At 39.9% G+C, this 26,449-nt stretch overlaps 2 protein-coding genes across 3 annotated transcripts; one reads left to right on the forward strand and one right to left on the reverse strand.

Annotated features, from left to right (window-relative positions):
- The first annotated feature begins 241 nt into the window (after nucleotides 1-241).
- Nucleotides 242-2,338, forward strand: cdca5 (cell division cycle associated 5). Its single transcript, XM_074687695.1, has one exon. It carries the CDS (start codon nucleotides 389-391, stop codon nucleotides 1,154-1,156), a length of 768 nt encoding a protein of 255 aa, XP_074543796.1. The 5' UTR covers nucleotides 242-388; the 3' UTR covers nucleotides 1,157-2,338.
- Nucleotides 2,339-20,599: 18,261 nt separating this feature from the next.
- c19h1orf216 (chromosome 19 C1orf216 homolog) lies at nucleotides 20,600-23,909 on the reverse strand. Of its 2 annotated transcripts, none has more exons than XM_074687533.1 (2): nucleotides 23,754-23,909; nucleotides 20,600-22,130 (listed from the first exon to the last, which is right to left on the reverse strand). In XM_074687533.1, the coding sequence occupies exon 2, from the start codon at nucleotides 22,106-22,108 to the stop codon at nucleotides 21,026-21,028; it is 1,083 nt and encodes a 360-aa protein (XP_074543634.1). In that variant the 5' UTR covers nucleotides 22,109-22,130; nucleotides 23,754-23,909; the 3' UTR covers nucleotides 20,600-21,025. The 2 variants fall into 2 exon arrangements, with proteins under 2 accessions (XP_074543634.1, XP_074543633.1); XM_074687532.1 differs by lacking the exon at nucleotides 23,754-23,909 and adding an exon at nucleotides 23,615-23,753.
- Nucleotides 23,910-26,449: the final 2,540 nt, after the last annotated feature.

The raw sequence follows: 26,449 nt of genomic DNA on the forward strand, positions 1-26,449 counted from the left end.
AAGATGTCCAAAAACACTGAACTGAAGACTTTAGTACAAAGCTGCTTGTCGCACATCAATCAATGCAGCTGATACTTATGGAACATTACTGAAGATTAAGGCAGATCATTCGTTAAGTGCATATAGTGTGTTCTTTATTGTATATGGATAAGCTTTACGGTTTTGAATTAAGTTTCCAAAGGAGTTGGTGATTTAGATGTTTTTATTGAGGTGGGCGGGTTTTACGTTGTGTTTGGGCTGGAACTGTCAGCCAGATCTGGCAACCCTGCTCAGGCGGGCAATTTGAGCGGAGAGCGGCTGTTGTTGTTGAACCCGTGTGGCGACACTCCTCGGACATTTGTCAAGAAAAACCATAAGAAACGGATCTATCGACGTGGAGAAGGTCACAATGAACGAAAGGGAGTCTAATAATGTAATGGCGGAGAATAATGACGTTAGCGGCACGCAGCGAAGACGGTCGCAGCGGTTGAGTTCGTCTCCCCAGGCTAACGTTAAAAGTGACAACAAAATGGCGCTGGTCAAACGCTCTATCACCGTGAGGAAAATTGCACCCAGGAAAACTGTTGCACCCTCCGAGAACAACAAGGAGAACACACCAAGGCGCTCTGGATCACTTAAAGTCATCCAGGAGAAACCTAAGGTCTCAACTCCTGATGCTATCCCTGTTCGTGGAGGCTCCTCCTCGGCTAAGAGGAAGAAGAAGGCCGTTATGCCCTCACCTATCCTCCCTTCATCTCCCCCTGCTTCTCGGCCTCCACAGCCGGTGCTGGATCCAGAGGATGCAGTGTGGTCGCAGAAAGTGCGTCGGTCCTACAGCAGGCTCAGCGACAAGTCTTTCAACAGCCCCAACTCCAGAGAGACCCTGTTCGGCTTTGAGAAGATGAACACCCCGGAGGTGTTGCATCGGGCGCGGGGATCCAAACCGGGCCTGGAAGTTTCTGGATCTTTGTGTGGACTGAGCTCTTTCACATCCATGCTGGAGGCGGAGGACTGTGTACCCGAGGTGGACACAAACATCCCTGGAGTGGCTGTGGTGAAGGAGAAGAGGAGGAGGAGGAAGGTCCAGCAGATAGACAACGTGGAGCTGGACGCACTGGCTGCTCAGATGAACGCAGAGTTTGATGAGGCGGAGGTGTTTGAGCTGGTTGTGGAGTAAATAAAGACTGAAAGACTTAAAATGATATGTTAAGGCATGTTGTTTCAACACTGACATGCTGAAAACACTCTTACCCTGGGAGGACAGGACTTTTCTGTCAGTTTGACACTCAAATATATCACGTTTTTCCGTATTTCCTGCTCTACATAATGTGCAGGTGGATTCATTAGAGTTTCATACGCTTGGTTGTTCATGTGATGCTCCAAATGTGTTGTTTTTTTGTTCCTGCAGTGTTGTTCATGACTCATTATGATCAGTAGTTAGAAACCCTCTCTTATATGGCTATTATGAAAGCATTTGTACATATATGAGTTCCCGTGTTTGCATTTCTCTCTTTAAAGTCGTTAAAACTGCATTTTTGTAAGTGCATTTTTTTGGCTTTTTTTGGCTTTTCAATGAAATTTTTCTTCTTCAGCAAACTGGTATTTTGGTGCTTGATGCATAAATACAAGAGAAGCGTGAGTACTGGAGTATTCAGGGTCTTTCATTATAATATCTTAATGGTTCGAGGAAAAAAAAGGAAGACATCTGGACAGGAGTCTAGAGAGCCCTGATACCATTTTAGTTATGCAGACTACCAAATATTCTTTTGATTTTCATAGTTTGTTTTAGCTCAAGTCAAAATTATGAATTAAACTTTCAGAGGATGTCAATATGAGCCTGTAATAACTGTAATATTCTCTCAACTCAGCAACATTACCTACACATCATCATGTACCATGCTATTCTTACTAGATTTGTATTGTTATGAGCAAACTGAGGTTTCTATCAGAGCTCTCATCATGACATCAGCTGTTGTTTAAAACCAGATTCTCAACACTCCACTGTGTCCTGAGGAATAAAAAATGCAAGTGTTTGGCGCACTCAGCTGAGATTTGGGGCCATAATAAAAACGTGCCGCTGATCATTTCAACATGCCGAGGGTTTAATAAGGTCACAGAAAAACATGATGGCTAACACATTCCTGTAAACAGCGCTGGTCTCCGGTGATTATGTTGAGGCAAAGTGAATGACTAAGTGGGCGATGTGTTTGCTTTAATGAGATTGCTGGACAGGTAAAACGTTTTCCTCCAGAGCCTCGTAAAGGTGTGAGTAGATATGTTGCATAATTTGCACTAACAAGAGGGAGGATGTTATTAATCCTGGTGCATGCGTCTACCTGTGGAGACACATGCGTCCTCATAGCTATGGATAGTGAAGACAGGCAGATACGCTGAGGTAATATATGGATGTATGAGCCATTTGGTTAAAATCTGGGTAGTCTGGCCGGATAGTGGGGGATCAGACAGGGCTTGACAGTTTATATCATGGGATGTAATTTCACAGTATTTTGTCATAATTTCTGCATTAACTTACAAGGAATTTCTTTTTTTTGTATATAACTGTAAACAGCAAAAGATTGTTGGACTAAAATACAGTATTGATACTTTGAATTAAAAACAAACAAACAGTACTAATACTGTAAATACTTTAACAGTAACTTGTGAATTCACAACCAGTAGTGTAGGTGTAAGCTCAGCCCCCACCGCCTAGTAGTTTGGTTGACTCATCACTTATTTTGAAATATATCAGTTCCTCTAAGGCAGGGGTCTGCAACCTGTGGCTCTGGATCCTTATGCAGCTCTTTGAATCCTTTGCAGTGGCTCCTTGTAGCTTTGAAAATATCATTAAAATAAAGGTCTTTTAATATTTTTCTTACAGAGGGTATTAATGATAACTACACAGACACTTAGTAAAAACATAATATATATATTTTTTAATAGAAATGCATCACCTCTTGAAACAAAGCTTTTGATTTTTTGAGATTTTTTTTGCAGTTTTTTGAATTTTTTTTTTTTAATTTCCATTTTTTGACATTTTTACAAATTAAGAAAAAGATTTCCACATTTTTTGAAGATTTAGCAAATATTGACTTTTTTAAAATAAAAATCCCTTTTTTGCAATATAAGAAAATTTTTACAAGTTTTGGAAATTAGGTGAAATTTTGAAATTGCATTATTAAGGTTTTTTTTTGCAAATTTATGACATTTCAGCATTTTTTTAAAAAATTTTGCACGTTTTTGAATTACATTTTTTTATTTTGCATTTTTTTTATTTTTTTTTTAATTTCCAACTTATTGAAACTTCATACATTTTGCAAATTTATAAAATCTATGACTTTACAAATTTCTTTTTTTTTTCTTAAATTTGCAATTTTTTTCAAAATAATAATAGAAAAAAAACTAAGAAATCATATGTGCAAATTTATAAACACAAAAAAATCTTGTTTAGATAATTATTCACCTGATTAAACTTTTTTGTCTTAATGTGAAGATAAAGTAGATTTTGCGGCTCCCAAATGACTGTTATCCAGGTGAGCTGAGGCAAAACAGCTCTTTGGAAAGTAAAGGTTGCAGACCCCTGCTCTAAGGATTGAATAAATGAGGGAAAAAAGTAAAAGTAGGACTACTTATCTAAGATTATTGTGTGATTTCCTCCACAAACCTCAAGCCATGTAGGATTTGGTAAGGCTCTTTGCCCTGTCTCCAAGCCTGGGTGTAATAAGAGAGCACTTTTAGTCAGTATTTCACTTGTGATACCTAGGAACCAACCAGTGTCACTGTAGAGCCCAATTAAGATATAGAAACAACATATACAGTTTCCACAGCTCTGTAATATAAGATGGAGTCACAATAAATAAACCCTTAAAATCTTTATTACAAAGTTAAAGACGTGAGAGACTGACAAGTATAGCTTCACTTCTTATACCAACGCTGTCCTCTGAGGCTGTGAAGTCTGTTATTTACATCTGCTGAGAGCACGTACATATGCTGATAGTATTTGTGTGTGTATGTGTGTGTGTCAGGAGGAAAAGAGCAGAGATAATGAGTGCATGTGTGTTTGGGTGTGCAGCAGCGAGCGAATAAATCCACAGTTTGCTCACGCATTTTAGGATGCGCAGAGCGCGCTGTGTTTTCCTCCTCAGGTGCCATTTCATGTTCATACCCTTCATTTGGCATTTCAGCTCCCTGGGAAAGGAGAGAATTTTTTTAGCAGCAACAACACATGACAGCTTGCCTTTTGTATATTTTTAACTAGGTATTCTTGTCTGCTTGTCACTTTGGGTGAAAGTTACAGACGGAGTGAAGTCGTGGGGTGTTTTGTGAGGTGCTGTCGCTTCTGCTGGTGCTTGCTTTTGGCTTTATTTCTTTTTTTGAGTCTGATCATGCTATTAAAATTTGTATAACTGTATTTGAGGCTGAGAAATGTAGAATATCTGACAATATATCTGACAGTGCAAAATAATGTAGCTACCTTGTAAAATTAAATCATGAAATGCATTGTTCTAACAATGAACGACACTAGTAGAGGCCATAGTCCACTGCTTTGATTCTTTCATGTGGTCCTTTGCTCCGTATCCTTTCACACTTCTCTATCCACTGACAGATCTCTCTGAATGAAAGTTTCAAAGCCCCCCAAATAAACTTGACGTTCATCAGCTTGTAGATGCTTTGACCGATGACTTTCTGTATGATTTCTTTATGAGTTGAGTTAATATTAAACTATAGATTAGTAAAAACAATGGATAGTATAAATCTCAAGGGAAATATCTAAAGTTAAACCAACACATTGGTTTCAGAAACAACATTTTTGTCTGGAATGAACAACTGAAGCTAGCATTCATCCACCTCCTAGTTCATCCACATGTCCCAGGTATTTCTCACTATCTGATATTTTATGCTAGAAGTTCAGGCTTTCCGTTTTATCTTACTTTACAGATTGGGTTGTAGCTATCTAATAGCCACCACCTTATGTTTTCCCCTTTTAGCTAATTACATGTTAGCTAAGAAAAACAGAGGTTATTTCTATTTTTTTAGGTTATAAAACTAAACAAGCTATTTTTTTTCATGTTACATTACTAACAAGGGGTTGAAGCTTTCATCTTTTGGCTGCTGTCTTGCAAGCGGCATGTTAGCTAGAAAGAATCATGCAGCTGTTATTTTCTCCCAGCAAATATAATATTAGCTAGGAGTTTAAGCCCTCCCTTTTAAGGTACATTACTAACAGGTTGTACTTATCACCATCTAGCTTTGACTGGATAACAGTGTTACTTCTCCTCTAGCTAACAGCTAACAGCATGTTAGCTAGGAAAAACAGCTACCAGGTATGTCTCACTAGCTCAAAGTATATTTGCTAGGAATTTAAGCCTTTCCTTTTTTAGTACATTACAAACAGGTTGTAGCTATCACTTTTCAGCCATCCGGTATGTTTTTCATCCTCTATTTTAACAGAGTACATCATATTGCTTGGTTTTTTTGCTGACATGTTTAGTGCTAATGATAAAGCAAGGTAGTTTTAGAATAGAATAGAATATAACTTTATTGCCATTGTAACAAGTACAACAAAATTGAAGTCACAACAGCAATCAAGAAAACAAAAGCAAGAAAGTGTATAGATAGTGCAAAAAGGTCCATAAGAAAATAGATGATGACAGCTTGTTCATCATTGTCCAGTTCAGCCAGCCTCCACCTCCACAGGGTCCAGGACTGAGCTTCTTCAGCAGTCTGTTCAGTCTCTGTCTCCTGGATCCTGTCTGCTCACAGCAGGTGAAGTTCTTCCAACATGGCATTGGTGTCTGATGTTAGCTCCATTAGCCATGTCTGTGAATAGCATGATGCTACTCTGCCCTCTGGTATCCTCTCTGGTGCTGGGTTAGCATAGTTAGCTCGTCCATCTTATTGGAGATAGATCATACGTTCCCAATCAATTCTTAGCTCACACCTGAGAACCAGCACGTCGTCCTCACCTCCTTCTCCTCACCTTCTGGGAAGACATCAGGCATTGCACCAGTTAGCATTGACATGCTACAGGCTGCTTACAGCTGAGTTCACATGTAAACAACGCAGCCATGGTTACATGTAGGATCTCCAGGCAAACACAGGAGGAAAAAGTAGTAAAAATATCGCTGAAGCCACAAAAAGTTTGGTGTCCATGACCAGCAAATGAGCCAAACAAAGAAATGATCCACTCCAAATACAAAGATTACGGAAATGAGACGAAAAAATTACAAGAAACAGACAAAGAAGAGACAGCTGCTGCAAAAGGCAGCCATAGCCAACAGGGCGGTGCCTAGCAACAGTTTTCAATGATTCAAAAGAGCACATGCTCTTATCTTGCGTAAATTTGATACGAGGTAGAAAATAACCCCATCCTTCCTAGCCAACATAATGCTAGCTTACCATAGCTAACTGTGTTTTGCCTCTTTCTGGTAAGCTATAGTTTACAGATTGTGTTGTTTGTGTTTGAAATTAGGGCTGACATCCCTTCAGATAATTTTTCAGTTGCTGATTTTTCTAGAAAAGTTGAAATGGTACTCTGATGTGCAACCCGTGATACAGTTTAACGACATTACGGCTGCATAAACAGATGAGCAAAAAAACAGACGAAACAGCATTCTCCTCCTGTCAACAACTTTCAGCCCAAGTGACAGACAAGAACACCTTGATGAAACTTGATAAAAGCCTTTTATATTTTTTAACAAGGCATTTATGTCGCTTGTCACTTTGACTAACGTTCCCAGACAGTGTGAAGTGTGTTGTTTTCGTGTGCTCGCTTCTGCTTTTTGAGTGTGTTCATGCTGATTTTTTGGGTTAGGTTGGATATTTTACACTAATATTCATGTGTTTTTCTTCCCCCCTGCTCTCCTCTCTTCTTCTTCCTCTCTTTTCTCTCCCCTCATCCCTCCTCACCCTCCCACATTTCACTCACGGCAGTTGTCGCTGGTTCAGCTTGACTGCTTCGTTAGGGCTCATCATTTGCATTCAGATTAATTATCTAATTACCGACAAATGTCCGGCGGCCACCCCACACTCCGGCTCGTCAGCTCTCAGCCTGTAATTATTTTAATCATTTACTTTCATCTGGAGCGTTCCTGCCATACTCCTGTGTTTAGAGGCCATTCTTAATTACCCTGCCAAGACACTCTTTTCATGAGAGGGAGGGGAGGGAGGAGGGGGGGAGGAGAGGGGAGGGTTGGTTTGAGGGGAGAAGAGAGCAATTGGGTGAGGGAACATGTGTGTGTGAAAGAGAAAAAGACCAATGGGGACATGATCCAGAGGCTTTGACAGCACAGAGGAAGCTCCCTGCTCTGCTGGATGCTCTTTCCTCTCCCTCTTTTTTTTCTCCACTTTCTCTCTCCATACACCCCCCAAAAACCTCCCCCGCCTCCCCAACCAACTTCCTCATCTCTCCTCTCACCCCCACCTCCCCCCTCTTCTCTACACCCCCGTTATACTTCCTCCCTTTTTTCCCTTTATCGCAAGCACACACAGGAATCGCCTGTGGGCTTCAGTGCTCTGACTGCTAATACACTGACACACACTTATACACACTTACACACACACACACACAGAAACAGGCAGACAAGAGAGTCATGTGCCCTGTTTGTGGCACTCATCAGGATGCACACATCTCTCCACTATCTGCCTCGAAAATCTATACTCCTCTCTCAGCTTGTCTGTCTTTCTCTTGTTCTGTCTCCCATCATCCCTCAATCCTGCGCACATTTATGTTCCTCCTCTTTAACCCTCTTGTCCCACTATTTCTGGGCCCGTCCTCCCTGTACCTCATCCAAGCACAGAACATTTTCTTCTGTTGTCACGCTCAGGGTGGGAAGCTCCAGTTGTCCTATAAAGAAAGGCTGTTGTATGTCTGAGTAAGCATGTGTAGATGTAGGATATCTGATAACCCTTATTTCTCAACTACCTCTTAATTAATGAATGAACAAGTCCATAGAAAATATCTTGGGCCTTATATAAAGTAAAAAACAACATCAACAGCACATGGAACAGCTTAAGATGGCATCAAACTATCATGAACATTCAAATCAAATATCAAATAGCATTACTGTTAGCCAAGAAGTGGCTAACAAGATGGTCAGTAAACCCTCAAAAAACAGGAATGAAAGCTATCATATCAGCATCCATATAAACATTTGTTAGCATCAGATCATTTGCTGTTCTTATTGTTATCTTACACACTGATCAGGCATCTTCTGTAAAATTAATATTTTAGCACTTTCACATTCACTTCTCGAGGAAATTTGTGTTTGGTGGATTATTTCTTTGCTGTAGTGATTCTTCTTGGCAATAAATCTCATAGCATTAAAAAAGTCTGTTTATTTCTCTTTTAAATTGAGTCATATTTCTGAGGAACATGCATTTGTGGGATGAACAGCAGAGCTGAGTATGCCAGGTATGCCTATGAAAAATTTGTCAAATTGTCTCTGCACATGTCAAACAGCTTATTCTACTGTTGATTCAACTAACAATATTTCATCATGGGTTATAAATTCATTTCTATATGGTTAGATGGGTGTGCTAGCTTAGCATATTAAGTTGTAAAGAGTATACTTACCAACAAGTTAGCTAACAGTATGCAGTGTGTTTGTGCAGTGCTAATGATCACAAATGCTAATGAGTTATCATAAATGCTGCCATTTATTTCTACCATGCAGCATAAAAAAAAACAAAAGAAAAAGAAAAGGAAAAAGGAAAAGAGAAGGAAAGGCAAAATATAAGCCTACCAATCACCCACTGTTTTGCTAACAGACAAATAAGTAAGTAAGTTATTTCGTTCCACCTCATGTCTTTACATGTGTGAAATGACAATAAAGCTCCTTGAATCCTTGAATCCTTGAATCCTTGAATAAATAGCCTGGTACTAGCATTAACTAGCATTAGCAGTTAGTCAAAGAGCTTTTTTTTTTTTTTTTTTTTTTTGTCTTTTTATGATCATGAAACACTGCTTTTCAGTGTTATAACCTTTGAGCTTCATTCAAGCTAACGTTAATGTGAGCTAGTAAGTAGCAGAGTACTAACCCTGGCTGTGTTTACTTTCTATTTCTAACCTTCTTTTTTTGTCTTTTTATGATTACAAACCCTGCTTAACAGTATTATAACCTTTAAGCTTGATATAAGCTAATGTCAATGTTAGCTAGTAAGAAGAAGTGTTTTACTGTTTAGTGCTGTGTTTACTTTCTATTTGCTTTTAACTTTAGCTAATCATTTTTTAGCACAGTGTTATATCTAACTAGACACTGAGTGGTTACCAGTTGCAAGTACCTTCTTGCTAGCCTTAGATTAGCTGAGAACATTAGCAGGTTTATATCATGCTAGCTTGAAAGTGACACACATTCTTTGTTTTGTTGTTTAAATGGTTATCAAACAGCTGTGCAGCATCAAATATGACCAACGCAACTTAACTCTATAGAGCCCAGCATAGCACAATGATTTGTAGGTTAAGTTCTGACTGGTGATGGAAAAGAAACCAGATTAGATGGACCTTCTTTTGGCATATAAAGTCTGGGGAGTTACACTTTCATGTTTTGTTTTCAGCATGTTGGGAGATCATTTTATGAATTCGAGCACGTCTTTCCCAGGCTAAACCCCGTAAGAAGGGCACTGACTAATGGGAAAATCTATTAAAAGAAACTGTGTATTGTATGACTTCGATATAGATAGCCATATCTATATTAGATAGCTGCTCACCGCTTTATGAAATTCCTGCTTACTACTTTATGAACATCCTGCCCACTGCTTTACGGTTTCCCATTTACACGGTACATTTTAGGTGCTTTCCATCCTGTATCGCTCACTGCTTTATGATGACTCATGTATGATAAGACACTAACATGAGATTAAAGAGGGTTATGAGCCGGTCATGAACTTGAGTCTGCATGAGTTTGTATGTGTCTGACTGAAGGCCAGTATAGGCCTAAATTCTTAATACTACCGGACACCTGTGAAGTTGGAGATTGATACATGGGGAGTGACGAGTCCAAATACACCATTAGACTTATGCTTAAGTAAAGGAAGTTGAAGGAGGAGCCCCATACGCCTACGGGTTGACCGGACATTATTAAAAACAAAGGAAATATCATATATAAGAATAAAGGGGGCGTAGAACCACCCCCGGGATGAAAATGCAAAAAAAGAGGTGGTTTGCCATTGTAGAGACAGTGTTTTTGAACCGTGCAAGATTCACACTCCCCTCCTTGTTCACCTGTTACTGAATAAAGTGCTTTTTGGATGTAACCTGGACAGCGTTTTGCTTTTGATTTTTGATTCTTGGACGAACCTGAAGATACAGAGACGTCAGATAGCCTCAAAGCCTCGAAAAAAGACACAACAATGTCCCAGAGCGGTGTTTCCTTCCTCTAATACATTTGCAGAAATCCAGTATGAAGCCTCAACAACCAAATCAATACATCCAGAGTGCGGTGGTTTTCATCACTTCCCATGTTGAATGCACCGTATCATGTTTTTTACATTTTTGAGGCATGACATTTCTGTATTTGGACTTAAGCCTTAACATCTTATTCACTTGGTATGGTGGATCGTAGAGGGTTAAGCTTGAAAACACAAGTTGAGATAGTTGAGTGCTAGTTTGTCAGGAAGCTAACAGGTTTCCAGATGTCCTGTTTTAACATGAAAGATGGCCTTATTTTCACTTTTCACTGCCTTTTCAGTTATCAAAGGTCCGTAAGTGGTTAAAAAAAGAATCTGTAACACAGCAGTGTGAATCTACAACAGCATCTGAGCATTATGGCACAGGAAAACACCCGCTGTGTGAACGTGGTCAGTGAGAGGAGACATCAGGTCATCTCACTCCCCCTCCAACCCGCTATCACTCCATAACGCTGCTCTCACTCAACCCTTAAGCCACTCACCCCTCTCCCCCTCTCCTCTCCCCCCTTTCCTGACTGTTCTTGTTAAGAAAAGGGAGAATATGAGAGAGAGGGAGAGATACTAGCTCTGTAATTGGGCTCTTGAATATTTAAGTCACTGGGGATGAAAGTTTAATGAAAAGATGATTATCTACCAGTTTATCACACCACTCTTTCATATTTCATTTTCGCATTCTCGTTCCCGGCTGCATTGTCCGTTTTGGCAGCTGTGGGTACAGAGGGTACAGGGTATAGGATCCAGACAGTATGTGTAAGATCGTATGAAGCAAAAAGAGGGGAAAGGATGAAAAAACTGCCAAGGATATGGTGCACGGGCGTTACTTTAGGGAGATGTAGATGTGGTGTTATGGCAATGCCTTGACTGCTCTTGATGTCACAGACTGAAATCCATCAAGGATGTCAAAAATGTATCTGCACTCGACATTGACAGCTCAGATATACATTACACAGCACTGTCTGCTGAAGGAAACACATGCTAACTCTAAGCTGTGGTCAGCACAGACCTACATCCTTGTTGAGTCTGTGAGGGCTTAGTGCTGTCCCACTGTTAAATCCTTGATGTGTCAGGGATTTCTTGCAGACTCCTTGAGCCCTTTATGCACCCTTTCTGTAAGTGGGCTTAGCCGCAGATTTAGAGTGAGGGAATTACCCACAGTTCATAGCATTGAGAGTGAGACACAGGATTCCCACATAAAGGCCACCAGCACAGAAAGGTAAACAAACGCCATAACGTCATTTGACCAGACGTCGTGAAGTGTCGTTCTATGCTGACTTGATTGATGAAAGTAACTGAGTGCACAAGGTGGTGAGGACTCATGAGGATTTTAGTCTTTAAGTGTTTAGGGCTCAGTGAGGAAATTGAATTTTAGCCCCAAACAATATCAGGTTGTAAAACCTTGTGAAATCTTGCAGGATATTTATGCAAAATTGACCAAATTAAACCGTTTTTTGTTGTATTCAATCACTGATAAGTAAAATATCGTACAAAAGAGATCAGTGTGGCCCAGCTGTTATATCACACACCCAAGTCTGAAAGCTACAGGCCTCAAAGTAAGCGGCCTGACTATGATGCTGGCCTATGGAGAATCCCCCCTCTCCCTCAGGTTTCTGCTCTGTTGTTTAGATTAAAATATGGAAAAGCCCCAAAATAAACAGGGCCCAAAAATAATTGAATGTGTCTTAAAACTAAAATAAAACTCACTAATTGTTTGAGCCATGGAGAAATCCAAGTTTTTGTGCCTCATTTTGTTTTTTTGTAGCGATATTATATTAGTGATGTTTTTTTTTTTTTTGTAGATTTCACTTGAATATATTTCTGTTATACTCAAAGCTGTGATGACTATCTGGAAAAGCTAAGGTTTTTCTGGGATAAAGACTCTGTTTCCCATGAGCACTTGCACCCAATGTCATATGTGGGACTCTAATCAAGGTGTGCGCTTGTTGTGAATCAAACGAATGGAGAGCAGATTTTTTTAACTCTACTTTTCTTTGTTCAAGACAACTTTAAAACAGATGCAAAGCGGTTTATTAATAGAGATTGCTTGAAATGTGACAGTAATCTAACTTTATAAACTCAGTTTGTAGCTTAGCATCCAGAAAGTGAGCAGACAATCAGTTTGGTGTTCAACGTCTAACATTTGTGAATCCTGGTTATGTCCTACCTGTACTAATCTACCAAGCAGAGCTAGCGTAACCTCACTCTTCATTTTATTGATAGACTCTCAAGTCTGAACAGACCACTGCAGGATAACTGCTGAATGAAAATGATCACAAACAGTTTAACCCATGTTTTAGCCTGTGCTCTATCACTTTCCTGTTTAGCTTTCTTCTGCTCTGACGTCCTTTTTTTGTAACAGTCCTGCTCCAGTTTCCGACACTACAAAATTAATCCAAAAAATCCTTTTCAGTAGAGATAAACACAGATCTCTCTTCTAACTGCTAAACTTTGCCGACCAGTGTTGTGTTGTCATGGAGACTTCCAAGTGCAGTAAATCAAGTCCTAGTCCTGTTTGACGTGGATTACAGATTATAATCAGGTGTTTATCTAGAAGCGTGACTTTTTCAAGATCAATTAAAAAGTCCTCATGGGGACTTGAATTGATATTGTTCTTAGTTTGTCAAGATGATCAGAAAATCTGAACCTTTAATTTTTCAGCTGTTGTATATTAGTGCTACTACCATTAGAGATGATTGGAGTAAAGTGGCACATGCATGTACAGTAGCTTTTGAATTTTCCTCGGCCACTTTTAGCTTTGGGCCATATTTAAGTTAGCCTTTTTTTAGAAACCAGGAGACAGAAACTTCATGTCACATCTTAGTCTTAAATTACCACTTCACAAATTCATGATCTGGAAAACTGCAGTTTCTCAGAAGTAATTAAAATTCTCTTTATCATCAGAATCTCAAGTCTATGATTCACTTAGAAAATTTGATTGCCAAATAAAAGGTTAATTGGTATTTTTGTTTAACATATGGAATCTGGATCAGAATCAGATTAACCCTATTGTACTGAAACAGAAGAATGGGCATGTGCTTACAACAAGGGCAACAAAATACTAAATCAAAACACTTGACATCCTGTCTGTCTGCCTGTATGTTTATATTATGAGACCATACATCACAGTTAATTTTTTAAATTTGGTTAAAATATTTTCATTTGTTCAAAGAAACACAGAAATCAACTTCATTGCTTCAGTTTTTACATTTTGAAGGAGGTTAATCTGCAAACAATTCTCCACACTTTGAAGATGATATGGAAACAAGGTATAAGAAAGAATCTCTGTGCAATTTTAGGGGTATAACCCTGAGATTTTGATACTTTTTCACACAAAATATCACACAGAAGTTTAAGCCTCAGCTTAGAAATTTGTATAGTAGTAAATTCATCGTCAAAGTTAACTTAACTTGCTGGTTTTACAAAGTCAACAAAAAGTTAAAAAAAAAAAAACAGGCAAAAGGACACTCTTTCCTTTAGTTAATTGTGCAGGATAAACAGACGGCTGTTTGTTATTCATTCCCATTATTCATAATGGTGGGGACATTAATCCCTTTTGCGAGAAGATGGTGTGAAAAAGCAGCGTTGACGTGTAGCACTTTCTCCAAACCCCAGTGGAATATCGGGGACTGTGGAGTTTGGAGCAGGGGGATTAAGTTGCGGACCCTCGCCTAGCCTCAGGCCACAGTTTGGAAGCGGACACAGTTTGGACGGCAGAGATTAGACATTAAGGTACTGTGCAAAGAGGCCACTTCCAGGCAACATGGGGGATCTTCTCTGACAAATACATTCTGGTGAGACTTCACTTTGAATGCATGAAAGCTAAGATAAGAGGAGATGTTCTTACAGAGGCCGCATCATGACAAAAGATTAGTTTGTGAATTTAGGTGGCGTACAATTTGCATTCTTTGTGCCATTTGATGGTTTTTTGGCAAAGTTGCAAAGATAAATTCATGAGCTGCATTATTAAACAGCTTCTTCTTGGTGTACAGAGCGCCATATGTTGATGTGTGCGCTTCAAAAACCTGAAATCCAATAACCTGTATGAAAGACGCCTCTGGGGACCGAAGGGAGACGGAATTAAAGAGTGTGTTAACCCTGCCTTATGAGATACTCTGCATTCATTCAGTCCCGTAAAACTCCATCGAAAAATGTGGGATCTGTATCGTGCTCGCTCGCTTATCAGTTTAATCCACAATTTCACGGCGCAGAGGCGGGTGCTCGCCGCTTTTGTGGACAGGGTGTCACCGTTTAGCCTCGTATCTCCGCGGCGTAGACATGGGAGGAAAACCAAAGCGAGGGGGAGACCTGCCTCGTCTTTAGGTCAGGAGGGGAGGGAGGAGAGAGGAGAGAAGAAAAAGAGCAAGTTAAATGGAAGTGACAATCTGCAAACATTCCTGCCGGCAGCTGCGCAGCATTCTGCATGGTCACCGCCGGGGCCCCCCTTCTCCCTCCCACCGCGACCCCCCATGCCTGGCACACGCACCTGCTGTATTCACCCACAGCCAGATAATCTATGGGCGGGTCCCGGCCGGGGCTCCCACTCAATGAGCTCTTGAGAAAACCCCTTATGCGTGAAAAAGCTCCCTTTCTCTGCCTTTTGTCCAACACAGTTTTATGGGACAACATCGGGCTTTATGAGGTTTGGGGGATTTTTCACGGGACTCCATAGAAGGAGATAATCCTTTCAGGCACGGGACGAATAAAAAAGTTTTAACCTGCTGTTTTCATATTTATTAGCTGGTTAGAGCAGACGAGGCAGCTGAACCGTCACACACACCCTCACATACACCCCTCCTCTTCACACACACACAACCTTCAAGTCCTGGAATCAAACACTGACATGAAGCTGCGTCTTAAGAGGGACCTCATTATGGACCTGATTACTTTAACTGAGAGTCAAGTGGGCGACTGACACAGAGGTCACTGAGGCCTTAAACGCTCTGTTTGAGTCAACAGGTCCTTCAAACACATTAAGTTAATAAAATGTTCACATGATCCAGCCTGGTTTTGTTGCGTGTGTTGATTAAATTGTGGCACCTTCATGGTTTTCAATTTAGGCTCCAAGTTAAGTTGAATTACTCTAATTTAGAGCAGAAGGACACGAGCAATTTGAGTGAATTCAATAAATGAGCTCAACAAGAGAGTGAAAAACACTCCAAATTCATTATTAATGGGTAGATATTTAATTAAAGAGGTTAGGTGTCACCCATATTGAAAATGTATCCTTATTATGTGAATTGTCCTCTGAATTATTATTATTATTATTATTTTCAAATTTTGTTAATTTTATTTGTGGTTAAAGCTCCTGCAAAGATTTTTTTAGCTGCCATCAACACAGACAAAACTTGGAAAAAATTTCTGAAAAAAAAATTTAATTAATTGATTAAAAAAAAAAAAAAAAAGATCAATTATATTTGAATTAATTAATTCTATATGATTATTTCTTTGTGTGTGAAACTACTGGCAGGGGGTAGCTGTCACATGCCTGTCAAAAATATTGCTGAGTCCAATACTTCATTGTAAAATAAAGCAGGGTTAAAGTTTTTGGGTGTGGAAAAATAACCAAGGACAAAATCAGTGCTGAAATAAGAGGTACTACTTTGTTCACATGGGGGCGCCAAAATCAACAGAGACTGGAAGTTTCTTACAGGAGCTTTAAACCAGGGAGTTTTCCTAAGAGGTTTTTAAGAAGTTTGTTCAAGCTAAAAATTAAAGCTCAATTAAAAAAACAAAAAAGACAAACAAAAAAACTAACCTACGCAGAAGAAGTTTGTAGTAAAAAGCTGATATTGGAAATGGAAGAATAAGATTAGAAAAACGCAAAAAAATCATAAAAATTGGACAAATTTAAAGCTCCTTTTGATCTTAAAATTACAAAATTTCTAAAGAGTCTAAATTCCTTTAAAGGAAATGTGTATTGGTTTAATTGAAATAAAGCTCCTTTTATGAGTGAATAATTGAATAAATTTTGTCTTTCAAAAACGAGCCTAAAACAGTTAAAGCTTATCCAAGGAAAAATTTCAAAACTGACCAAATAAAACAATTATCTATCCATCTATCTATCTATCTATCTATCTATCTATCTATCTATCTATCTATCTATCTATCTATCTATCTATCTATCTATCTATCTATCTATCTACATGTTGTGTTGTTTCTCCTCTGACGACAGGTCTTTCTATCCAGTTCATCATACTCAGGCCTCGGGCCCACAAGCCTCCCCTCCCCTTCCACCCGTCCTCACCCCTCTCCGACTCCCTTCATCCCTCCCTTCTCTTCTGCCTCCCCTCTCTCCCTCTCTCCCCTCCACCACCCCCTTTCTGTCAAAGCTGATTGTTTCCACGCCAGCAGAGTGCTGCGGGCGAGCACACTGTCACACTACATCAGGCAGAGGGGAGGAAGGGGGGAGGCAGAGGGAGGATGATAGGGTGGATATGTGTTCCTGTGTTACAGAAAGAAGCCCGGGCTGCAGCAGGGATTCCCAAACTTTTTCATGTCAAGGGCATCAAGATACAAGACCTCTGATTGTTTGTCCTGAGGAGTCTTAATGTGAAAGGGCTTTGAGCTGAACACTAGGATGTAACTGAGTGTAGACAGGGAGGGTTACGGCTTCCAACTGCTATAAACGAACAAAAACTAACAGCTGGTTTCCATTTCAGAGCAGATTTTTTAGCTGTATTTTTTGATTTGACGGAAAAGTGAGTAAAAAGCTCATTTAGGGGAATATTTGATATCATAAACCCAATATTACTCCAGTAAAATATGAGTTAAGTTGTTTCAATCAGTAAATAGTGTTGGTACAAAATCTGCATTGTGGTTTTAGGACATTTTTACACCAGCTTGATTTGAGTTGAAATATTTGCAAGCATTTTTTAAAGCTTGGGAAAAATGACTTAAAGAGGGATACTGTCAAAAACTGGGGAAAGAACTTCAAATGTTTATAAGAGCTAGCTTTGATAACAGCTTCCAGCTATTAATTTTGGCTCATTAATCCAACTGTATCATCTCTCAGTCACCAACAAATATCTAACAGAGGTTAAGTGAACCTAGACTGGGACGATGGGATCGATGCTGACCCAGTGGTCTCTGAACACGTGATCGCAAAACGACAATCCAAATCACAAAGGTTTTTGTTTTTATTTTCAAGCTATGTTTTATTTCTGGTGGACAGCATGGACTACAAGTTTTCAGCTTTAAAAGTAGGTAAAAGAAAGAAAATTATCATGTGAGGTGTTTTTTCTAAGTGCAGAAAATTCATATCTGAAAGCCTTAACTTGGCAATAAACTATGTATGTTTTGTGTTCAATATAAGAACACATAACAACATTTTTCCCCCAGCAGAAGACTTGTATATGAGCAAATGGCGCACAATTTTCTTTAGCTATTTCAAATAAGTGTGATTATAAAAATATTGTTCAATTTTATGTAATTTTTCATTGTTTCTGTCTCTTTCAGTGCAAAACTGAAAAGAAGCAAGATAAAGATGGTAGATCAATCTACTCAACATTGAATTTCCCATTTCTTAATATTTTGTTGTTTGACCCTATTAAATGAAATAACACCAACTAGATATTTCTTGTTGCACACTTACTCTAAGCGTTGCAATTTCTTGTGTAATCTGATTTTTTTTTAATGTAAATAAAAGTAAGACAACAGGAAAACATGTAGTTTGTTGTCAGATAAGTTTTATCTTTCTCTAGTTCCTCATTCTTTGACCTCTATGACTTCTCTGCGTTATATCATTCAACATGTAGAGAAAAATAATCCTCCCTGTGGGAACCGTTTCATGGATCCCAGGTGGTCCCCCTGTAGTGTGCACGCATTATCCAACTTGTGTGCGCACTGCTGCCCCCTGGTGTTGGGACTGAAACATGACAGCAGCGGGTAGAGATTGACTCATGTGTGTCTGTGATGGAGTGTCTCCCCCTAGTGGACACTTTCAGAAACAAGCGTGATGTTTGTGTTTGCATCTCCTCCCAAAACAAGAAAATAAAAAGAATTTCTCTTGATGCATTTCACCTTTATTTTAATATTTCAAATTCTGTGATTTTCTTTTTGGTTTTTGAATTACTAAAAGACAAAAACTCCTCTAATGACTTGTAAAGTTTGGCTCCACTGCTTTCTGATAACAATTTATCTTCCAAGGCCTTGAAAAACTATTTTTCATTCATTATAAAATGACTTCACCATTCATATTGATGAATAGCTTCAGGTGAGCTTTCTCAAAAACAGATCAATACATCATAAAAATGTGGTTTTCTTTTTTTAAGGTTATATTTGAATTTTTTCTTTTATATTTTAAAATTTTGTTTTCCTCAGGCAATCACAACAAATATAGCACAATAGGCTTCTAGAGTTGATTACTATAACCTCAGCAGTTAAAAAATATAAAGTATTTTAAAAATTGAGGTCAAAAGGAAAAGCCAGATTTGTTGTTTTATGTTCAGTTAGTCCCTTTGCTAAAATGCATGTTGGTTATTAAATGATACTTTGGATCAAAAAACCTTTAACATTATATGTGGAAGTCATCTGGTATGGTATGATTCCAATGGAGGATGTACAGAAGACAATGAAACATTAATTTTTAACAGTTTTAGACGCCTGGAAGTCCCTTTATGTTACACTACGCCTGAAACCATCATTTAAATATATTTCTATTTCCGTTTTTTTAGGTTTAAAGATAAAAAAGTTCACACCTGCCAAAGTTTACATTCTGTTTTTAGCATCAGTCAATAATAAATATTACATGATCCTTTTTCTCTTTCAAATGCTGGTATGGCTTTCTAACAAAGCGCTTATTGTAAGTGGTAAAAATGGGTTTCACAGATCAGCTGAGCTATAAGAACAAATGTTGGTTTGCTGTGACATAGAAAAAAATCTCTGTGCTGTGTGTTTACAAAACTGAAACATGCTACTCATCATTGGACTGTTTGACCCTTTGACCTTTTGAAAATGCAAGAGTGAGAAAACATTATTTGGGTCAAAAACATACTGTTTATCACTTCTCACAAAGAAAACAAACGAGTTAGGCATCTATTTAGCTAATTTGCTCTGCAAATTTATTTTGACTCTCAGGCTACCATTTGCACACGTTTCCTCATGTTTTCTTTTCTATCCTCTGAAAACAAGAGGAAATTGTTGGTGTTTTCGCCATAGGGAGATGTTACAAAAACCCCAAATATCTAATAATAGTTGTTTTCAGAGGCGGAACTGATTAGGTATTACTCTCTTCGTGTGAATAAAAGCAGCTCATTTATCTCCATGTTTCATGAGCTTTGTTTGGATGCTTTCATAACCCCTCTAACGACCCTGAAATCACGTCACGGAGGTTTACAAAGTCACCATCAAAGACGTGTTTGTTCCTCCGTGTTGCCCCTTTCTGTGAGGTTGCTAACACGTCGGCATTCCGGTGTAAACGTGTTATCCGCGGCTCCCAACACCCACCTTCAGCCGGTGAACAAGGGATCAATATGGAAATCGACTTCGGGGCGGTGTCTGCGTCCAGGAGAGGCGATAAGCGGCTGGAAAATAAACGAGGAGTTAGTTTGGAGGGGAGGCAGCTCGAGCCGGGGATTATCCCAAACTCGCCCCGGGGTTTGGCTCTCCTGCGCGCGACCGGACCGGCGTCTGTTCACCGCGGCCGGGTGGAACCTGGAGCCCGGGGCGCTGACTGACAGGCTGCACCCTCAGGGCCCCAAGCGAGACTCAGGTTGGAGATTACAGGGTGGCAACGCGGCTGGTATCTCCCCGAACACACGCACACAGAAAGAGGTGAGATGATCTTGAGTCGCCCGCGGCAGCAGTCATGCCCATGAAGATTGACGCCTCAGCCTCACACGGCTATCACACGCCACGCAGATCACACCCTTCAAACCTCGTGTGATGAGCAGATACAAGCGAACTTTGTTCGCCTGACAAAGAGGCAATTGTTCGCTGAAAGGTCATTCGCCTGAGGGCTCTGGTTCAGCTGAAAGTACATCTCGAGAAGATAATAACTGGCCTTTTTTAAGACTTATCTGCTCAGAGAGGGCTTTGATAAACCTGCTCCTTCAAATCAACATGTCTGGAGTTAAATTTAGCCTTCAGGGCACTCTGAGTGGGTTTATTAGAAAACTGATTGGACTTTCCCTCAGATTATTCTATCAATAATTTGATTACACAACCACGAATTTCACAAGATAACATTTAATGGAGAAAAAAAAAACATGAACACAAATGCTCAGATTCAAGATAATTGTGTTTATTTATTCTTTGTAATTCTCTTATCTCTATATACAGTATTATCTCAGTGTATAAATGATCTTTAATGTATTATATTCATATTTATCAATACTTTTTTGGTGCAGCAAGTTTTTCTACACACAGATCAAGACAAACAAGGACAAAACAGAATATTCTCGACATAAATATCACATTTATCATTTCCAAAATGCAGCTTAAGTCATACACTGAGAGTTTGTTTTCAGTTTTATCCACACTTATTGATGCTCTGAGCCAGACAGCGCGAAAGAAACAGAAGTTTGTGCGACATTACAATCGGAAATATATGTTAAGCCTGTCAGACGAAGATGAGGGGAAAGTCATTTTTGGCAGGAAAAACAAAAAAAGCTGTTTTTATTTACTTTTTTTTAGTCCTTTTTCTGCTTTATGATTGGCTGACAGCAGCAGGTGGCGTGGTGTTAGCCACAGCAGCAGCAGCCCCCATGCGCAGCAGCTCCTTCCTGTGCGTGAGGATGACGTCAAAGCTGGACTGCAGGCGGTTCTGCTGCTCCTGGATGCGGCTCTGCAGCGTGCGGACCCAGCGGATCAGAGCCAGGCGACGGTACATGGTCAGCTGCACCTGGTGCTTCTCCATCTCCTGCGCTTTAAAGTGCTCCCGGTCTCGCAGCGTCCACACGGCGTCCACCAGCTCTGGCAGCTCACCTTCAGAGTCCGAAGACTGGTCATCATCATCGTGGTCTTCTTCTTGCTCTTCTGTTCCCTCCTCCTGAAGATTCCCCAGGTTCCTATTAGTCAGAGACCTTCGTGGGACGCTTCTGGGTCGTGCAGATGGTTCTCTGCCTCTGGTTTTGGTTTGGTCGGTTTCCTGGAGTGGGGATTTTGGTTCCCCAACTCCAATCCGGTCCCAGCCTCCCATGAGCGTCCCTTCCCCTGCGCTGTCCATGTTGAGGGACGACATGCTGCCCCCTGACTGGTAGCTGATCTCAGATTCAGAGTCGCTGTCGCCCCATTCGTCTCCGTCCAGCTTCGCTTCCTCTCTCTTGCCTTTCCTCCTTTGCTCCCTTTTCTTCCCAAGCTTCTCCTCATCGTAACTCATCATCATCACCCTCCTCACCTCTTCCTCCATCCTGCCTTCCTCTGCTCCATCAGGGGGGACTCTTCCGAATCCGTCGTCCCCACACTCAATTTCCGGCAGAGGCTCCAGAGGGCTCCAGCAGGGCAGGCGGGAGCGTGGTGACATCACACTGGAGTTGTGGTGATACCCTGAGGATGGTGAGGAGTTTGGTGGATCCCGACCAAGTGGGCCCAAGTTGCGAGGTCGCACCTGGTTGCGGTTCTCGTCTCCTCCTCTTCCTTTGTTTCCTGTGCTGACCTCGTCATTTTTGCCCGGCAGGAAGTTGAAGTTGCCGTCTTTGTCGCCCTTCCTGTTCCCCAGTGAGGAGGAGTCATTGTCGGAGCCTCCTTTCCCCCCGTAGGACGAATTCAGAGGCTGGTCCTGATGAAGCATCACTGACCTCGACTGAGACTCACTGTGACAAGAAGAGACAAAGATGCTGTGAAACAGATTCCAGTGAAGAAGCTACAAAAATAAAACTGCAACTCATTAAAGGAAAGTTCCCCAGTTTGATTTTTGCGAGGAAGCTTTGTTGCATGTTGTTTCGCTCTCTTACATCTGTTATACTCTGTTTCTAAGCTCTCAAATGAAGGCAAGAAAAGTCTGGGATTAGATCAGATTTTCTCAAGTCATTTAAATTTCTACTTTTATTTATACACGACAAAATCAAAACAAAGTTATCTGATTACTTTCTAAATATAGGCCGTGTCTTGACTGTACTTTTAAAACACTGCTTACAGAGGCATAGCTCATATTAAAACAAGCAAAAATACGGTTAAAGGCAGAAACATTGAACTGTTTCAGACGAGTTGTGTCAACTTGAGAAGAAGAAATTGATCTGCATCATCCACCAGCAGGAAAAGGCAATTTGACAGATTTTTTAAGTATCTGCAAGTGAAATTTGTACACAAATATAAGCCAATTCAAACTGTATAAATGATAAAGAAATGAGTTGTCCACGAAGCCTGAAAGGGGATGTTACACTTTGACCAACAAGCATCACAAATATGCGGTAAATGTGATTTGTAGGCTAATAAGGCAGAATTAAGAATAATACAATAGACAAACACTAATGGGTGAGTAAAAGCAAGAGAAAAGAGACAAATATAATCTAGGTTAGTCATCCAAACCACCCCAAACACACACACACGCGCACACACTCACACCAATCTCCTTGTTTATAACGTCTAGAACTACAGGCTGGTCCCCACACTCCATTTCTATTAGCATCAAATATTTACATGTCTCCTCAGAATGGAAATTTCTCTAATCCTGACTTCAGGCTGCTGTCAATCAATCCCCCCTCTCTTTCTCTTTCTTTCTCTCGCTCTCATCCTCTCCTCTTTCCTCTCCTTTGCACGCGCGTTCATGTGGTGCTGAAGGACAGCGACTGGCTGTGGCGGTTTACGGGAGCGCGCGTGCAGCAAGCGTACACTGATGCCAGCCTGACGGTCACGAGTCGAAGACAGAGATTAGTATTGAAAAATCGACATATTAATCGTTGTAGACGTGAAAATACGATGTTAAATTATCACAGAATGCTTGAAAATCATGTATTATCAGTTTAAGAACAGATAAAAAGTCCAATGTCCAAGTCCAATTTGAATACGCGATAAAAAAAATAGCTAACGGTCGCATTCACAGTCAGGCTGCTGCGTAGAAGATTCTAGGTGGTCGAAAGATGCCTGTCTTTACACCAACGACGGCAGGAAATATTAAAAATACAACTAATGGCGTAAAGTGGCTGCATATTTACTGATAAATTGGAAAACTGGATGAAAAATACTCGACTAGCATCCTCGTACATCGGCTAAAAACGCCAAAAAGAGACCCTTTGCCGCGGTAAAAGAGAAAAAAACAGGTACATTTCATGTACGCTAGCCGTTATGTAACGCTCACCCCATGCCAGTGCTGTCTCCTCTTTATCCCTTCTCAGTAAAAACAACCTCAGTCTCTTCCTTTCATCACTCTGTGAAAGTCAAATGACTGAAACTGAGCCGCCCGAGTGTATTTACATGATGTTCTGAATTGTTCTTACCTTTCTGCTGGTTTTCAGTTAGCAGGAGAAGCTGGACGCTGTGCCCTCCCAATTCTCCCCCTCCTCCGACCCTCCTATGTGATGTTTATCGTCCTCTTCCTCTCTCCTCCTCCTCCTCCCTTCCCCTCTCTGTTTCGGTGGTTCTGGGGAAAAAAAAAAACAGAGAGGAAAGCACCGACCTGACTGACTAACAGCTTCCTGAACTGGGTTGGGACAGCAGGGAAGAGGAAACAGGAGAATGGACACAAACAGTGGGGACACAGAGAGCTGAATGTACAGTAAGGAGAGTTAAGCCTACATATATCACAAGCCTCCAGACACATGACATTAGGATGTAAGCTGTATGACACGGTTTGAGCATTTCACAGGGCTGTAGTTCTCCAATGTCTTCAGCAACACTCATGATTCATAATAACACCATACATATCCTTTAACACCAGCTAAAGTTTGTCAAAATGAGGTTTGAGCAGCAATGTTTTCCTTATTCCCACCACTTTGACCTATTTACACTTTTCTTCCCTTTAAACACCCACTTATTATGTAAAATACTTCAAATTACATGTGAGAATCTCCGAAAACACTTTCAATTTTGTTCATGTTGATTACTTATTAAAAATAGTAATAGAGACATGTTCAATACTAGGAGGAGGAGTTTCAATCTGGTTTACTGCCTCTTCATGACTTGCAAAACCAAGTGAGACCATCAGCATTAAGTTACTTAAACGTCTTTATTGTTACTTTTGATGCCTGAAATTGCTGCCTTGGGTTAGGTGTCAACATGAAGGAACCTCTTGTGTTTTTGAAGAGATGATGGTGTTATAGTTTAGGTTAATGTGTTTTTGATTAATCCTGTGATGAGACAGCAAGCTGCTCTGAATGGCTTTTTCATAAAGTCACACAAGAATTATGCCCTGGTCATAACTTGTTACTTTAAATAGAAAAACACGAGTTTGTTGCATGGAAACTGTGGAAGAGGCCTGAAGAGACAGTACCTGGAAATCTTTAACATTCCTTATTGCAAATATTCACGAAAAATATCAATGACACTGTTCTGATTAATTATAAACAGAAAATACATAGGAGGTACATTTTTGTCCACAGATAGCGCCAAAATCAACACCCATTTAAAGTTCCTTTTAGCAACTTCAATGACACTGGTAAAGTGTTAGCATGGCTGATGAACTCCTCTGACCTCTGTCCTATCAAGTATAGTTTGTGATGCCTCTTAAGTGTTTTATAACTTTAATTTAAAAAGGGGTAAAGGCAGTCAAAATGTGGTTGTAAAGATTAATACTTGGCTTTATTTTGAATCCTTTATATTGTATGTATAACCTGTTGTATGCAGACCATAGAGCACCAAAAAGGTCATCACTTTGGCGCTTTCTCTTTTATTGTCCTAACCAAAGAGTTATTCTCTACATAACCAACACTACATGTTCGAACTGACCAGAATTCAGATATATTGGCTTTCTAAAAGGGAAAACACATCTTTCACATGCAAAGGCCAAAATCTGTATCCTAGTGTCTCTATGAAAAAAACTTTAAATGGACTGATTTATTGAGAAAGTTGCCTGTCTTACCAAATCAAAAAGAAAACATACCCAAGGGAAACAGACAAACTGAAGTTGTACACGAGATATATTAGGTACAGTTTTATGGCAGGTTTAATTGTTTGATTGCATTTTAAAACTAGAAAAGCACTCAGAGAGCGCAGACCTTTGCCAAGCATATTGTGATTTTCACCCACACTTTAGTCCTACTTTAATGTTATACTCCCTTTCAGCAGACTGTCTGCTACAATTTGGTGTTAGTTGCAGGTTTGTATGATAATTTGTTACCTGAGAGTGTTGAAAAGTATTAAGACCCAGTACATATTTCATATTCCAGATCTTGGTATCCAGAAAATTGCCAGGATCTAGATCGTACTTTTACATCTGTCAGAAATTATGGTGACCTTGTCTTGTATTGTTTTGCAAAGCAATCCAGACCATTTATGGTGGAGTTATATACACATATGGTGAAAACAGCCCTATCTCACAATGATAAAGAATCCTTAAAAAAAATCCTGGATCCAGACGGTGATACAGATCACCTCCAAAATTTAATCACTTCTTCCTTATCCCATTTTAGATATTTCCTGAAAGTTTCATCAAGATCTATTTGTTACTTTTTGTTGTTCACAAACAAACAGACAAACTCTCCCCAAAACATAACCTCCTTGGCTGAAATGATCTTCTAAACCAAATTTGCCCTGCTTTTTGTAAACTCGAATCTATGGACATTTTATACTTAATCCCTACTTGCATTGTTGTCCTTGTTCCAGGTTAGCTAACTTCAGAAAAGATGGATTTTTAGGAATCATTTTTATTGTTTTTTTCTTGCACCATGACCTTCAGATAAACACCTGCCTGAACAGTCTGTCCTGTGTGTTTTCCAAATATTGTATAAAAATGAAGATTTCATAACAGCATTGAAAGACTTTCAGGCTTCAGCAAACTCATGACTTCAAGGAGGGACAAATCACACTCTCATCCACTGGTTAAAAATAATAATCTGCTGGTTTTACGCAATAGTGGTTCATCTCTGTGGGCTCAACAAGCAAGGTCATGAGCCTCCTTTGTTGAGTGGCATTCTGGGAAATTGAGGAAGTGACGCAATGAATTTGAAGGCAAATCACGCAACAGCGTTTTGTACTT

Source organism: Halichoeres trimaculatus, unplaced genomic scaffold, assembly GCF_033239565.1.
Source record: "Halichoeres trimaculatus isolate MK-OKI-2021-1 unplaced genomic scaffold, fHalTri1.1 fHalTri1_scaffold_14, whole genome shotgun sequence".
Classification (NCBI taxonomy): Eukaryota; Metazoa; Chordata; class Actinopteri; order Labriformes; family Labridae; genus Halichoeres; species Halichoeres trimaculatus.